Source organism: Manis pentadactyla, chromosome 12, assembly GCF_030020395.1.
Source record: "Manis pentadactyla isolate mManPen7 chromosome 12, mManPen7.hap1, whole genome shotgun sequence".
NCBI classification, from domain to species: Eukaryota; Metazoa; Chordata; class Mammalia; order Pholidota; family Manidae; genus Manis; species Manis pentadactyla.
In genome coordinates this window covers 11,041,942-11,058,013 of record NC_080030.1, presented here as the reverse complement: position 1 = coordinate 11,058,013, position 16,072 = coordinate 11,041,942, and the positions used below count along the sequence as shown (strand labels likewise).

Genomic DNA, 16,072 nt, shown 5'->3' with positions numbered 1-16,072 from the left:
CAGTGAAATAAGACAGGCAGAGAAACACAAGTATCAAATGATTTCACTCATCTGTGGAGTATAAGAACAGAGAAAAAACTGAAGGAACAAAACAGCAGCAGAATCACAGAACCCAAGAATGGACTAATAATTACCAAAGGGAAAGGGACTGGGGAGGATGGGTGGGAAGGGAGGGAGAAGGGGGAAAATGGGGCATTATGATTAGCACACATTATGTGGGGGGTGGACACGGGAAAGGCACTATATACAGAGAAGACAAGTAGTGACTCTATAGCATCTTACTACGCTGATGAACAGTGACTGTAATGGGGTATGTGGGGGGGACTTGATAATGGGGGGAGTCTAGTAACCATAATGTTGTTCAAGTAATTGTACATTAATGATATCAAAATAAAAAAATTAAAAAAAAAAAAGCTCAGCAAAGTGTTATTAGCAAACTGAATCCACCAATGTATAAAAAGAATTATATACCATGACCAAGTGGGATTTATCCCAAGCATGCAAGGCTGGTTCAACATTTGAAAATCAAGTAATGTAATCCATCACATCAATAGGCTAAAAAAAAAAGTCACATAAATATATCAATAGCTGCAGAAAAAACATTATCCATTCATGATAAAAACTCTCAGCAAACTAAGAATACAAGGGAACTTCCTTAACTTGCTAAAGAACATTTAGAAGAAAACTACATCAAACATCACACTTACTGGTGGGAAACTTAAAGCCTGAAACAGGAACAAGGCCAGAATATCCCACCTCACCAGTGCTTTTTAACTTAGTACGAGAAGTCCTAGCTAATGTAGTAAGGGGAAAAAAGGAAATAGAAGGTACACTGACTGAAAAGAAAGAAAACTCTTTCTTCACAAGTTGTCAAGTATTAAAAATAGATGATTGTCTGAGTAGCAAAAATAGATGAAAGAAGAGACCAAAAAACTCCTGGAACTAATAAACAATTATAGCAAGGTTGTTGGATACATGGTTATACATGAAAGTCAACTGCTTTCCTATATACTGGCAATTAATGAGCAGAAATTGAAATTTGAAAATGCAGTACCATTTACATTAGCACACACATGAAATACTTAGGTGCAAGTCTATAAAATATGGGCAAGATCTATATGTGGAAACTGCACAACTCTGATGAATGAATTCAAAGAAGAACTAAAAAATGGAGAGATATTCCATGATCATGAATAGGAAGACTCAATATTGTCAAGATGTCAGTTCCTCCTGATGTGATTTCTAGATTCAATGCAATCCCAATCAAAATCCCAGCAAGTTATTTTATGAATATGGACAAACTATTTATAGAGCTTATATAGAGACAAAAAAACCAAAATAAACAACACAATATTGAAGAACAAAGTTGGAGACTGACACTACCTTACTCCAAGGTTTGTTGTAAAGCTACAGCAATCAAGGCAGTGTGGTAATGGTGAAAGGAGGCAGACAGATCACTAGGCCAGAATAAAAGGCCCAGAAATAGGCCCACATAAATACAGTCAACTGATCTTTGAAAAAGAAGCAAAGGCAGTCCAATGAAGCAAAGACAGTCTTTTCAATAACTGGTACTGGAACTTGACATCCACATGTGAAACAAAACATTAAAAAATAATCTAGATGCAGATCTCATATCCATCACAAAAATAACTAAACATGGATCACAGACCTAAATGTAAATCACAAAACTATAAGACTCCTAGAAGATAACTTAGGAGAAAACTTAGATGGCCTTAGGTATGGCAATGACTTTTTAGATACAATGCCAAGAGCATGATCCATGAACTAAACTGGTAAGCTGGAGTTTATTAAAATTAAAACTTATGCTCTGTGAAAGACAGTGTCAAGAGGGTGAGATGATAAGCCACAGAGTGAGAGAAAATATTTGCAAAAGACATATCTAACAAAGGACTGTTATCCAAAATCTACAAAGAACTCTTTAAACTCAACAATAAAACAAAAAACCCAAATTTAAAATGTGCCAACAACCTTAACATACACCTCACCAAGAAGATATATAGATGGCAAATGAGCATCTGAAAAGATGCTCCATATCACATGTCATCAAGGAGATGCAAATTAAAATGAGATGCATCTACTAGAATGACCAAAATCCACAACACTGACAACAAATGTTGGAGAGGAACTCCCATTCATCACTGGGGGAAATGCAAATAGTACAGCTACTTTGGAATACATTTTGGCAGTTTCCTACAAAACTAAACATACCGTATGATCCAGTGACCACACTTGTTGGTATTTACCCAAGAGTTGAAAATTTACGTCCACACAAAAGTCTGCACGTGGATATTTTTAGCAGCTTTCTTCATAATTGGCAAAATTTGGAAGCAACCAAGATGTCCTGCAGTAGGTGAATGGATAAACTGTGGTGTACCTGCACAATGGCATATCATTCAGTGCTAAAAATAAATGAGCTATCAAGAGACATAAAGACATGAAGAAACCTTAAATGCCTATTACTAAGTGTAAGGAGCTAATCTAAAAAGCCTACACACTATATAATTCCAGTTAAATGACATTCTGGAAAAGGCAAAACTACGGTCAGTAAAAGATCAGTGGTTGCCAGGGATTAGGAAGGGATGAATAGGCAGAACATGGGACTCCAGGGCAGTGAGAATACTTTGCATGATACCATCATAATGGATACATGCTATACGTTTTTCCAAACCCAAAGAATGTGCAACCCAAAATACGAACCTTATTATTTCAACACAAGCATGGATCCTGAGGTAAACTATGGACTGTAAGTGATTATGATGTGTCCCTGTAGGTTCAGCAATCCTAATAAATGTTCTACACTCCTGGGGGATGTTGATAACAGGAGAGGCTGTGCATGTGTATCGGCAGGGGGCATATGGGAAATCTTTGTACTTCCCCTCAATTTTGCAGTGAACCTAAAAACTACTTTAAAAAAACAATATTTAAAACAGTAAGAGAGAGACTGAGGCCTCTCATCCCAACTAATCCTGAAAGAGCGACTGGAAAGAAGATGTGACAGACTGCCTACATCTGGGGAAAAGAGAAGACCTCATGGGAAAAGGGTAAAGTAGCAAAGCTGCGATCCATCAGGACCCAAACTCTCCTCCTACCCCAGCTCACCAGTGGGAGGAAGAGAAACATAGAGGGGAGGGGGTAGAAGCCTAGGATGGCTGAACACAGCCCTGGAGATCTGCTCTGGGAGCATGAACCTACATTACATGGTGCTCTGGAGGTTAGTGGGGTTAGAAAGCAAAGACAGGCGGAATACTCAGAGAGACTGAGATTCCAGCTGCTTGTGGAGGACAAGTACCCACAACTGGCTGCTCAGGGACAAAAGAAAAGTGGGCACTTTCAAAGACTTCCCAACAGTGTGAGGGCTGCTAAAGGGGCAAGGATTACACAGAGCTCACTGCTGAGTAAAGGACAGGTGGACAAACTCGTCCTGGCACACACAGCCCAGCAGATTGGGAACTTTCAGGAGCTTCAGGCACTCCATCCCCCTGGATGGCGACGTGTGCTGAGGTGCCCAACCAGGATATGCAGGCTGCTGTGCCTTCCTCCCAGCCGGCACCAGCTCACAAAACCTGCTGCTCCCACCATTGTGCCAGGCTAGGCAGAAGGTGGCCCCGCCTACGGTAGCTAGAGGGGTGTAATGCAGAGACTTCTCCCTGCATGCTCAGCTCCCTGACAGTGGAGGCAGGCACTGCAGATGGGAAGCAGGAAAGAGCTCTTTCCCCCGGCAAGCACTGGTGGTGCTCGCCTGTGACCCCTGCCATCATTCCATGTGCTGGCCAGCACCAGAGAGTGGAGCTTCTGGGCACTAGAGGGCACTGCCTACACAAAGTTATTGTTCCATAGGAATCATTACAAATGTGAAACAGCAAAAGAACCTGGTACAAACCAAAATTCCACAAACACCAGAAAGAGGGCTAGGTGAAACTGAAATCACCAATTTTTCTGATAAAGATTTCAAAATAAAAATCATAAACATGCCCATGGAGCTACAGAAAAACATTCAAGACCTCAAGGAGGAATTCAAGAAAGAGATAGAAACTTTGAAAAATACAGTATCTGAAATGGAATATGCAATGGAAGGATTTAAAAGCAGATTAGATGAGGTAGAGGAAAAGGTAAATGAAATAGAAATTAGAGAACAGGAATACAAAGAAGCTGAGGCACAGAGAGAAAAAAGGATCTCTAGGAATGAAAGAATAATAAGAGAACTATGTGACCAATCCAAACAGAACAATATTTGCATTATAGGGATACCAGAAGAAGAGAGAGAAAAAGGGATAGAAAGTATCTCTGAGGAAATAATTGCTGAAAACTTCCCCAATCTGGGGAAGGAAATACTCTCTCAGGCCATGTTAGTGAACAGATCTTCCAACACAAGGGACCCAAAAAAGACACCACCAAGACATATAATAATTAAAATGGCAAAGATCAAGGACAAAGACAGCCAGAGAGAGAATTATTAAAAGCAGCCAGAGAGAGAAAAAAGATCACAAACAAAGGAAAACCCATCAGGCTATCATTGGACTTCTCAGCAGAAACCTTACAGGCCATAAGGGAGTGGCATGATATAGTTTATGCAATAAAACAGAAGGGCTTCAAACCAAGAATACCCAGAAAGATTACCATTTAAATTTGCAGCAGGACTTAAAACAATTTCCAGATAGGCAAAAGTTAAGGGAATTTACCTCCCACAAACTGTCTCTACAGTGTATTTTGGAGGGACTGTTCTAGATGGAAATGCTCCTAAGGCTAAATAGCTGTCACCAGAGAAAATAAAACCACAGTAAAGGAGTAGAACAATTAATTACTAAGCAAGTGCAAAATTAAATCAACTACCCATAAAGTCAGTCAAGGGATAGACAAAGAGTACCTAATTACAAAGAGTGGAGGAGGAAGAAAAAGAAGGGAGGAAAAAAAAAAGAACCTTAAATTGTGTTTGTAGTAGCATAATAAGTGAGTTAAGTTAGACTATTAGATAGTAAAGAAACTGCCCTTGAACCTTTGGTTACCACAGATCTAAAGCCTGCAATGGCAGTAAGTACATATCTATGGATAATCACCCTAAATGTAAATGGACTGAGTCAAAAGACACAGAGTTACTGAGTGGATAAAAGAAGAATATTCATCTATATGTTGCCTATAAGAGACTCCTCTTCAAACCCAAAGACATACACAGACTAAAAGTGAAGGGATGGCAAAAGATATTTCATGCAAATAATAGAGAGAAAAAGCAGGGGTTGCAGGACTTGTATCAGACAAAATAGACTTCAAAACAAAGAAAGTCACAGGAGACAAAGATGGGCATTACATAATGATAAGGGGGTCAGTCCAACAAGAGGATGTAACCATTATAAATATCTATGCACCCAACATCGGAGCACCTACATATGTGAAACAAGTGCTAACAGAATTAAAAGGGGAAATACAATACAATGCATTCATTTTAGGAGACTTCAACACACCACTCACTCCAAAGGACAGATCTACCAGACAGAAAATAAGTAAGGAGACAGAGACACTGAACAACACATTAGAACAGATGGACCTAACAGACATCTACAGAACACTCCACGCAATAGCAGCAGGATACGCATTCTTCTCAAGGGCACATGAAACATTTTCCAGAATAAATCACATACTAGGCCACAAAAGAGCCTCAGTAAATTCAGAAGAATTGAAATTGTAACAACCAGCCTCTCAGGCCACCAAGGTATGAAACTAGAAATAAATTATGCAAAGAAAACAAAAAATCCCACAAACACATGGAGGCTTAACAACATGCTCCTAAATAATCACTGGATAAGTGAACAAATAAAAAGATCAAGCAATATATAGAAACAAATGAAAACAACTCAACACCCCAAAAATCTGTCAGACGCAGTGAAGGCAGTTCTAAGAGGAAAGAATATAGTAACACAGGCTTACCTCAAGAAAGAAGAACAATCCCAAATAAACAGTCTATAAACTCACAATTAATGAACTAGAAAAAGAACAAATGAGGCCCAAAGTCAGTAGAAGAAGGGTCATAATAAAGATCAGAGCAGAAATAAATAAAATTGAGGAGAATAAAACAACAGAAAGAATCAGTGAAACCAGGAGCTGGTTCTTAGAGAAAATAAACAAAATAGATAAACCCCTAGTCAGACTTATCATGAAAAAAAAAAGTCTCCACAAACAGAATCAGAAATGAGAAAGAAAAAATCACTATGCACACCACAGAAATACAAAGAATTATTAGAGAATACTATGAAAAATTATATGCTAACAAACTGGACAACTTAGAAGAAATGGACAGCTTTGTAGAAAAATACAACCTTCCAAGACTGACCCAGGAAGAAAGAGAAAATGTGAACAGAACAATTACCAGCAATGAAATTGAACAGTTAATAAAAAAAACTACCTAAGAACAAACCCCCTACACTACATGGCTTCACTGCTGAATTTTATCAAACATTTAGTGAAGACCTAATACCCATCCTCCTTAAAATTTTCCAAAAAGTAGTAGAGGGAATATTTCCAAACTCATTTTATGAGGCAGCATCACTCTAATAATACCAAAACCAGGCATACACACCACAGAAAAAGAAAATTACAGACCAATATCCCTGATGAACATAGATGCAAAAATACTCAACAAAATATTAGCAAACCAAATTTAAAAATACATCAAAAAGATCATCCATCATGATCAAGTAGGATTTATTCCAGGGATGCAAGAATGGTAAAATATTAAAAAATCCATCAACATCATACTCCACATCAACAAAAAGGACAAAAATCACATGATCATCTCCATAGATGCTGAAAAAGCATTTGACAAAATTTAACATCCATTCATGATAAAAACTCTCAGTAAAATGGGTATAGAGGGCAAGTACCTCAACATAATAAAGGCCATATATGACAAACCTACAGCCAATGTCATACTTAACAGCAAAAAGCTGAAAGCTTTTCCTTTAAGACTGGGAACAAGAGAAGGATGCTCACTTTCAACACTTCTATTCAATGTAGTACTAGAGGTCGTAGCCACAGCAATCAGATAAAACAAAGAAATAAAAGGTATCCAGATTGGTAAGGAAGAAGTTAAACTGTCACTGTTTGTAGATGACATGATACTGCACATAAAAAAAAACTAAAGAATACACCCCAAAACTACTAAAATAACTGAATTCAGCAAAGTTGCAGGATACAAAATTAACACACAGAAATCTGTTGCATTCCTGTATACTAACAATGAATTAGAAAAAGAAATCAGGAAAACAATTCCATTTGCAATTTCATAAAAAAGAATAAAATACCTAGGAATAAACCTAACCAAGGAGGTGAAAGACCTATACTCTGAAAACTATAAGACACTCATGAGAGAAATTAAAGACACCAAAATTGGAAATACATACCATGCTCATGGATAGGAAGAATTAATACTGTCAAAATGGCCATCCTGCCTAAAGTAATATACAGGTTCAATGCAATCCCTATCAAAATACCAAAAACTCTTCAATGAACTAGAACAAATCATTCTAAAATTCATATGGAGCAATAAAAGACCCCAAATAGCCAAAGCAATCCTGAGAGGAAAGAATAAAGCTGGGGAGATTACACTCCCTGATTTCAAGCTCTACTACAAAGCCACAGTAATCAAGACAACTTGGTACTAGCATAAGAACAGACGCATGGATCAATGGTACAGGCTAGAGAGCCCAGATATAAACCCAAGCATATGTGATCAATTAATATATGATAAAGGAGCCATGGACATACAATGGGGAAATGACAGTCTCTTCAACAACTGGTGTTTGCAAAATGGACAGCTACATGTAAGAGAATGAAACTGGATCATTGTTTAACCCCATACACAAAAGTAAATTTGAAATGGATCAAAGACTTGAATGTAAGTCATGAAACCATAAAATTCTTAGAAAAAAACATAGGCAAAAATCTCTTGGACATAAACATGAGTGACTTCTTCATGAACATTATCTCACCGGGCAAGGGAAACAAAAGCAAAAATGAACAAAGGGGTCTACATCAAGCTAAAAAGCTTCTGTTCAGCAAAGGACACCATCAGTAGAACAAAAAGGCATCCTAGAGTATGGGAGAATATATTCATAAATGACATATCCCACAAGGGGATATATAAAGAACTCAAATGCCTCAACACCCAAAAAGCAAATAACCTGATTAAAAAATGTGCAGATGATCTGAAGAGACAATTCTTCAAAAAAGAAATTCAGATGGCCAACAGGCATATGAAAAGATCCTCCACATTCCTAATTATCAGGGAAATGCAAATTAAAACCACAATGAGGTATTACCTCACAAGAGTTAGGATGGCCAACATCCAAAAGACAAGGAACAACAAATGCTGGTGAGGATGCAGAGAAAGGGGAACCCTCCTACACTGCTGGTGGGAATGTAAATTAGTTCAGTCATTGTGGAAAGCAATATGGAGGTTCCTCAAAAAACTAAAAATAGAAATACCATTTGACCCAGGAATTCCACTCCTAGGAATTTACCCAAAGAAAACAAGATCCCAGATTCAAAAAGGCATATGCATCCCTATGTTTATCGCAGCACTATTTACAATAGCCAAGATATGGAAGCAACCTAAGTGTCCATCAGTAGGTGAATGGATAAAGAAGATGTGGTACATATACACAATGGAATATTATTCAGCCTTAAGAGTAAAACAAATCTTATCATTTACAACAACATGGATGGAGCTGGAGGGTATTATGCTCAGTGAGATAAGCCAGGCGGAGAAAAATAACTACCAAATGATTTCCCTCATTAATGGAGGATAACAACAAAGCAAAACTGAAGGAACAAAACAGCAGCAGAATCACAGACTCCAAGAAGGGACTAGCAGTTACCAAAGGGGAGGGTAGGTGGGGAGGCAGGGAGAAGGGGATGAAGGGGCATTATAATTGGGACACATGGTGTGTGCAGGGTCACGGGGAAGACAGTGTAGCATGGAGAAGACACGTAGTGAGTCTGTGGCATCTTACCATGCTGATGGACAGTGACTGCGGTGGGATGTGTGGAGGGTCTCGATAATATAGGTGAATGTAGTAACCACAATGTTGTACATGTGAAATGTTTTAAGATTGTGTATCAATGATACCTTAATTAATAAATAAGGTTTACCAAAATCCTTAACTTATGCTTCAACAGACATTGAAAGAATACCTGTACCTTCTACATCTTTTGCCATTTAAAAGGTGTGAAATAATCTGAAAAAAAATTTTCTTATCATTAAAAAACAAACAAACAAACATTAGGAGACAAAAGAGAGGAACTGTTCAAAGAGGGAAGGGAGCAGTTAGCTGAATTTGATAAAAGATGTTTGGCAATCAAGGCCAGACATAGATTTAAAGCTATTTGCTTCCTCCAAGAAAAGCCAACCTGGGGGGTTTGCCCACTGGGCTGGTGGGCAGCTCCTGATGGGCAGGGTTCCCCTGGGCTCGCAGGCCCCTTCCTGACCTCAGTTGCTGGTTCACACTGAGTTTCTTCCAGGGAAACCATCAGAGAGCTCCCCATGGGTCTGTCCATCCCCATGAGGGGATGAGAGCTGACACCCCACCAGGGGTCCCAGGCACAGGTGAAGAGGATTAATACAATAGAGTCCCGCTCTGGCAGGAGTGATCCAGCCCCAGGGGTGAACCAAAGTGAACACTCTGGTGTCCTTCCATCCACTCTTTTCGTCAGTACATAATTATTTCAACAGATGCGATTCCACTTTCTATAACCTGGTTTTTAAAAATCTCTTAACCCAACAACATAAAGCTTTCCTGTTAGATGCAGCAGAGTGTGGTGGAGTGCAGTGGTGGTGGTGAAGGCACCTCCCCCTATAAGAGGCCTGCAAAGAGTTGCTGTAAAGAACAATATGGCTCACCTGGGCGATGTGTGAATGTTCCAGGTGGCTCATGGTGGCTGCTGTGCTGGCTGCCACCACCTTCACCCATGTACCTTCCAATGGCTGAGAGCCCACCAAGGAGGTGTGGTTATGAAGAGTTTAGCCCATGGAGGCTGCACATTCCATTTGTTACTAACTTTTCATGATTAGGGACAATACTGTATTTAAGATTTCCGGGGACGGCATCTCAGAAATGGGATGACCAGTCAAAAGGAATGGGTATTTCCACCTTCTTTACAAATAAGCACAGTTGTTACAGACTTTCCCAAAACACAGAGCTAGTAGGGTGTGCCCAGCCCACATGGGGTGATAGGAGAGGGAAGGGCAGTGAGATGCAGGCACATGAGCTGTTCCTGTCAGATTTGGGGGAGAGAAACTGCCTCACACCTGACCTCGTGTGGAGATTCAACAGCATGCCTGGTATGAACCTGCAAGCCTTTTCCAGGCCCAGACACCTGACGTTCAGAAGGCCGACCACAGCCTGGCCCTGATAGTGAGTGTGAGATGCACTCCCCAAGATCACACTGCTTCTCCACCCGGCACCCCAGGCTCTGCTCTCGCCCTGGCACCCACTTCCCTCTGGCCTCCATCTCAGCAATGTCCAAGAAGCTCGGTGTCCACCAGTGGAGACCCACAGAGGATCCATAGCCAATAGTGACCTCGAAGAACAGTCTGGCCTTGCAGCCTTAACAGAAATCCACACCTTGTCCATTTTGCTGTGATACATTTTCAGTCAGCTCTATTTATTATGAATGACAATAGACTAAGTGTCCTGGTTAGATAAACTTAGGTAAACAGGAGGGAAAAAAGGTGACTTTAGACTATTGAGTCAACTCTGGTGTGGGTGGCACAGGGTGGTGGCTAACATCATGGCATCATCAGGAGATCCTAGGTGGGCCTCGAGCCCCAGCAGCCTCTCCCTGTCCTCATCCACCGCGTCAGCTGAGTTTGGGCCCTTCCTCCATGAGCATCTCCTGATGGTTCCTCTGCGTCTGTCTGCTCTGACCAGATGTGTCTGACCACCCTCCACTACTGCTGCCTGGCCCTGGAAGCACTGTCAAACTCACCACTCCCTATGCAGACCCTCCAAAGGCTCTCAAGGAAGCCCCGAGCGATCTGGGACCCGGCCCTGCCAGCTCCAAGGCCTATCTGCACCACCGGCACCAGGCACCAATGCTCACCCTGCACCCCTGCCAGGCCAGCACAGCGCCTACCTTCTCTGCTGCTTCAGTCCTGTGGGGCGGTCCCTTCAGCTGCCCTCTGCTTTGCTTTGCTTTTAGCTCATGCTGGCTCCCAGGCCGTGGACACGATTGGCTGCCCACCCAGCGTCCACTCCTGCTTCCTTTTCCTGAGGCACTGACAGCATCTAGAGCCACACAGTCTACCAGCCCAGATGGGGGCTCCTGGACTTTTTCTTACATGTGCCATCAATTCTCACTGACTAGTCATGATCTGTGTTGCTTGTAGCTAAAGTGTCCTCATGACAGCCATCAGCCCCACACTGGGTTCAGTATCTACTTCACAAGCCTCTGCTGGTCCCTGCACCCACCCCCACCCCGAAATCCCTGCCCTCACCGGCCTCCCCCACAAAGAGGTACTCAACCCACACAACAAATGAACGAACAAGTGACCCAGATCCAGCCTGAAGGGCTGGGGTGTGACCCCCTCTGTGGAACCTGCACACAGGCTATGAGTTCCCGCTGCTCCAAACCGGAAGTACTAAAGTACTATATTTCCGCTTCCCCACTGTTTTTCCCATCGTAAAGGCAGGACCCAAAGAATGCACAAAATGACCAACAGTTCTGGGAATTTCTGTCAGAATCCTGGCCTGCCCCAGCCTAGGGCTGCCATTTCCATTACAAAGGAAGTTAGGAGAGGGATAAAGATAGTCTACAGGAGGGCCTGAAGAACCCAAGGCCCTGAAGGCCCCTGGGCACCAGCTTCATGGATGATCCGGGCACCAGCATGCACTTGGGAAGTGCGTGCAGGGTGGCAGAGCTGCACTCCAGGGCTCAAGAATGCCTGCACCTGAGCCCAGGCCTTCCGACTTCTGGCTATGGGACTCTAGCTCGTCTTGGGACCACACTGAGCCTGTTTTACCAGCAAGCATGTATGTGACCAGGGTGAGGGGTCACCTCCCTCACGGGCCCCTCCTACCTGAATGCCTGGTTCTCACGGTTGTTCTGGAGAGCGATGGTTTCCACCTCGGGACCACCATCTGCTATGAACCTGGCCAGCTTTTCTGCAAGATTCTTGGTCTCTTCGTCCTCTGGGGGTGAAACTTTAAGCAGGCTGTCAGTACTGAGCTCAACTCACCACACCCAACAGCCTAATTTCTGCTAAGAACCCCACAGGCAACAAGAGGGGTTTATTTTAGGAACAATGCAAAGAAAAACAGGCAAATGGGAATCAGATTACTGCACTGGGAACAAACACCAGAGTTATTACAACATATCTCCAGCCACCCCACAAACCCTGGCCCTTCCCACCCATTAGGTCATGGGGGGTTTTGGACACACTGGGACATGGAGGCAGAATGCAAGGGAAGGTCTGGGTCCAGGCTGGAGGGGAGATGGGCACCCCCACCTCAGACTTTCTGCTGGGAGCTGCTCTCCCAGGTCACTCAGTGGGCGGACCTGGCCCTCCTCTCTTGGGGAGGTGGTCAGGGCAAAGGGCCACAGGTGACAGATACAATGAACCAACCTCTGTGGCCCACATTCGGGCTAAACATCAATCCACAACCAAGGTTGGGTTTTTACTTCATTACAGCTGGAGACCAGTCAGCACCTCCCCCACCCCTGACATGCACCTAGCCAGCACCTCACCAACTGTTTTCCCTCTGGTCCCCCTCCCTAAGTGTTAGGCATACATTTGTCTCTAGGTGGCAGACACTTGTTAACATTTGTTAAAATGACCACGAACCAACAGCATGTGCTCCTGCCCTCCGCCCTCTTTACATGCACAGAGGTGAGCTCCTGAACATAACCTTGACCTTGGCCTTCAGACTTCCCCACTCCTAACATGACCCCCACTGCCTAGGAGGGCACAGACTGGAGCGGTTGACACCACCCCAACACCACAGCAGCCTCTGGGAACAATATTTCCATGTGGGGCATGGTTTGTCTCACTCCCCTCCAACCACTTACCTTTCTGGGAGACTGCCTGCAACTTCTCTGCTTCCTTTCTGATCTCAGCTATCTTCTTTCTGTAGTAGAGGAATTCCCTGCTATTCTTATCGTGTAAAAACCTGGAGGGGAGTGTCACAAAACAGAGGAAGGTGAGCAACGGGGGGCAGGCTGACCCAGACAGCTTCTGAAGCAAGTAAGACAGCAGAGATGCCTTAACAGGGCTCAAAAGTAAGTGTCTGGGCCACAGAGAAGCCCCTTGCAACCTTGGGAGCGAGTCAGAAGGTGCTGGGAAGCTCAGGACAGCATGTGCGAGGAAGCACCCAGCCCCTGCCGGCCTCAGCCACAACCAGACGTTTTACAAGCATGTCTGCACAGATGTAGTACTGTGTAGCGAAAACATTAAGCAGCAGTGGCCTTCCCCTCCCAGAAATACTTACGAAAATGCCGGGTTATCCTTGTGGTTCTCCATAGCTACTTTTTCTAACTCGGGGCCTCCTTCTGCCACAAAGCGGGCCAATTTCTCTATGATTTTTCGAGTCTCGGCTCCCTCTGGGGGTGAAACTTTAAGGAGGCTGTCAGTACTGGGATTCAACTCACACACCCCACAGTCAACAGGCACACTCTCTCTATGGACCACAACAGAGGGGTGGGGGAGAAGAGGGTGAGATGTGGGAGGTTGTCAGACGGCCCAAGTGCATGCACAAAGCCCCAGGACGAGGTGGGGGGTGGCCCGAACAGTCCTGGTGAGGTGCACTGGGCGGGAGAGAAATGTGTGAGCATCCCGAAGGCCAAGCCAATCCTCAGGCTAGGAGGGAGCTGGAGGAAAACATGGCCAGCCTGTCCCCTTTGCTGGGATGATGCTTTATTATTTTATTTACTAGTGGTTCAGTGTAATAAATCAGTTCCCTTTCATTCTTCAGAGATGACTCATTCTTTTTAACAACACTGTTAAAAACTGATTTGAACATACTGGGTGGATTCCAATTCATGGCAATTAATGTCATCACAGCTTAATTGTCCCCTATGGACGGTGGGGCCTCTTCAGGCTGGCCCGAGGCCTTTGGGCACGAACCCAGGAGTCTTTGGCAGCCTCCTCACCATCTATTGGAACAGGCTGCTCCAGGACTATCTCAAATGCGTCCTGCCCAGACCTGGGCCAGCCATTTCGCCACGTCCTGGTTTCCATGCGTGAGAAAGGATGTTTCCAGACCACCATGTTGGTGCTAGGGGCGCTCACTGCAATGGGCTTAACCATTACCTCAAGGCCTTTTCAGGAAGCAGAGCTATAAAAATAGTTTTGTATTTGTATCAGCCTCCCCTTTGAGCCATGTGGAACTTGCTTTTGTATTTATCAATGGCCTGTTTCTCAGGCCACCTAGTAGCTCATACACACCTTGTGCCCCTTTTATGAGAATTCCAGGAATGTTCACCTATCACTTGTGGCAGAGGGGCTAAGCTCTGGGTGGGGACAGTCAGAATGTGTGGCCTGAGGAGGACCCTCAAGAGATCCCCGTAACACTGTACTTATCTTCCCCCCAGCCTCACCCTCCTCCTGCAAGCTGGGTGATCACCCTCATCAGGTTGCTATTTACAGACATAGCTGCCTTTCTGAGGCCACATCAACAGCAGCCATAACAGGCCTCAAGGGCCTCGAGACACCTGCCGCCTCTGGTAAAGCAGCACTTTCCCAGCTGGGTACTGCCAGAGTGCCTGAGGAAATGCCACCCTCTCTGGCTCTGTCCTGACGGGTGCTCCAGGGTGCAAGGCTGGCCACTGATCTGTTCACATTGCCAAAAGCTGGCACCCTTATCCACAATGGAGTTTACAGGCTTCCACGCATGCCTATTATGATAATTTCAGTCTGTCCTCAGTGTGGTGCGGCTGTGCCAGTGAGCCTATAGCAGAGGTGGCCAGGCCTCCACGTGCCTCAGCAGGCACCAAGGCCTCATTTTGAATGTGGACAAGGCTAGACACACTAGCAGTGCCACCTTCTGACCTCCTATAACACAGGGCCTGGACTGACTTTCCAAGGCCAATGACTGCCCTTCTCCTGAGCAGGAGAGCGCATCCTCCAACCTGGGGGCTTGTACTGGTGGGGACAGGTAACCCCCAATGACCAGCAGTGCTCTGGACCTCAAAAGGCTCAGAGGGTGCGCACCCAGGCTGCGGAGTTGTGGAAGTGCCTCCTACCGTGTCCGATGAAGAGAATGCCCCTGCTCTGGCTGGAGACCAGCCCCGTGTGTGTGGACAATGGTTCCCACAGCTCCCAGGGTGAGAGCCAGTCTGCAGCCCCTCCACACACCCCTCCCAACACCCTTTCTCCACCATCCCTCATCCCAGAGGACCTCAGCTCAGCCTGGAGGCTGGTGGCACCCCTGTTGACACTGTCCCCACTGACCACAGATCCTGCCCCCAGTGCTGGAAGGGTGGTGATGGAAGTAGGGGGCAGCCTCCACACCTTACCTTTGATCTCCAACCACTGCTCGTAGTCCTCCTCCTCCTCCTCATCAGGAGACTGGAAGACACTCGGGCGGCTGGCCACTGGCAGCTGCTTGGCATGCATGTAGTTCTTCACCTGGCCTGGTGGGCTGCTGATAAGGGGGGGTCTCTTCCCAGCTCTGGGGAGCACACGAGGAGGGGCACTGGGCGTACTGGGAGGGGGATCTGGAGACGAAAGGAAGGAGAGCCCCGCTCAGGGTGTGTGCTGCATGCTTTCTTGTCTTCTTCCCACCTGACCCACATGCCGTGAGCCCCTGGGGGCCGGGCCCTCAGCTTCCAGCAAGGGGCCTGGCAGGCAGTTAACACTGCGAGAGGACGCCATCCCCATCTGACAGATGACACTGAGGCTCAGAGAAGAGCAACTTACCACAGTCACTCAGCCTGGAGAAGACAGGCCAGGTGCCGTGGCAGGAGATGTCCCCAACACCTGCACCGACAGCGCAGGGGTATGCCAGCCCGGCCTGTAAGACCCGAATCCCCACACCTGGCCTACAATCACACCCTCTGGCGGTCA

At 44.9% G+C, this 16,072-nt stretch overlaps 1 protein-coding gene across 2 annotated transcripts in view; it reads right to left on the bottom strand.

Annotated features, from left to right (window-relative positions):
• Window positions 1–16,072, bottom strand: part of SUGP1 (SURP and G-patch domain containing 1) — a 37,295-nt gene that overhangs the window by 12,558 nt on the left and 8,665 nt on the right. For both annotated transcript variants that reach the window (XM_057489976.1, XM_036895661.2), the window contains exons 4-7: window positions 15,523–15,723; window positions 13,497–13,620; window positions 13,078–13,178; window positions 12,089–12,212 (exon numbers count right to left, since the gene is read on the bottom strand). In XM_057489976.1, the coding sequence (XP_057345959.1) occupies window positions 12,089–12,212; window positions 13,078–13,178; window positions 13,497–13,620; window positions 15,523–15,723 (550 nt within the window). The remainder of the gene's footprint in view (window positions 1–12,088; window positions 12,213–13,077; window positions 13,179–13,496; window positions 13,621–15,522; window positions 15,724–16,072) is intronic.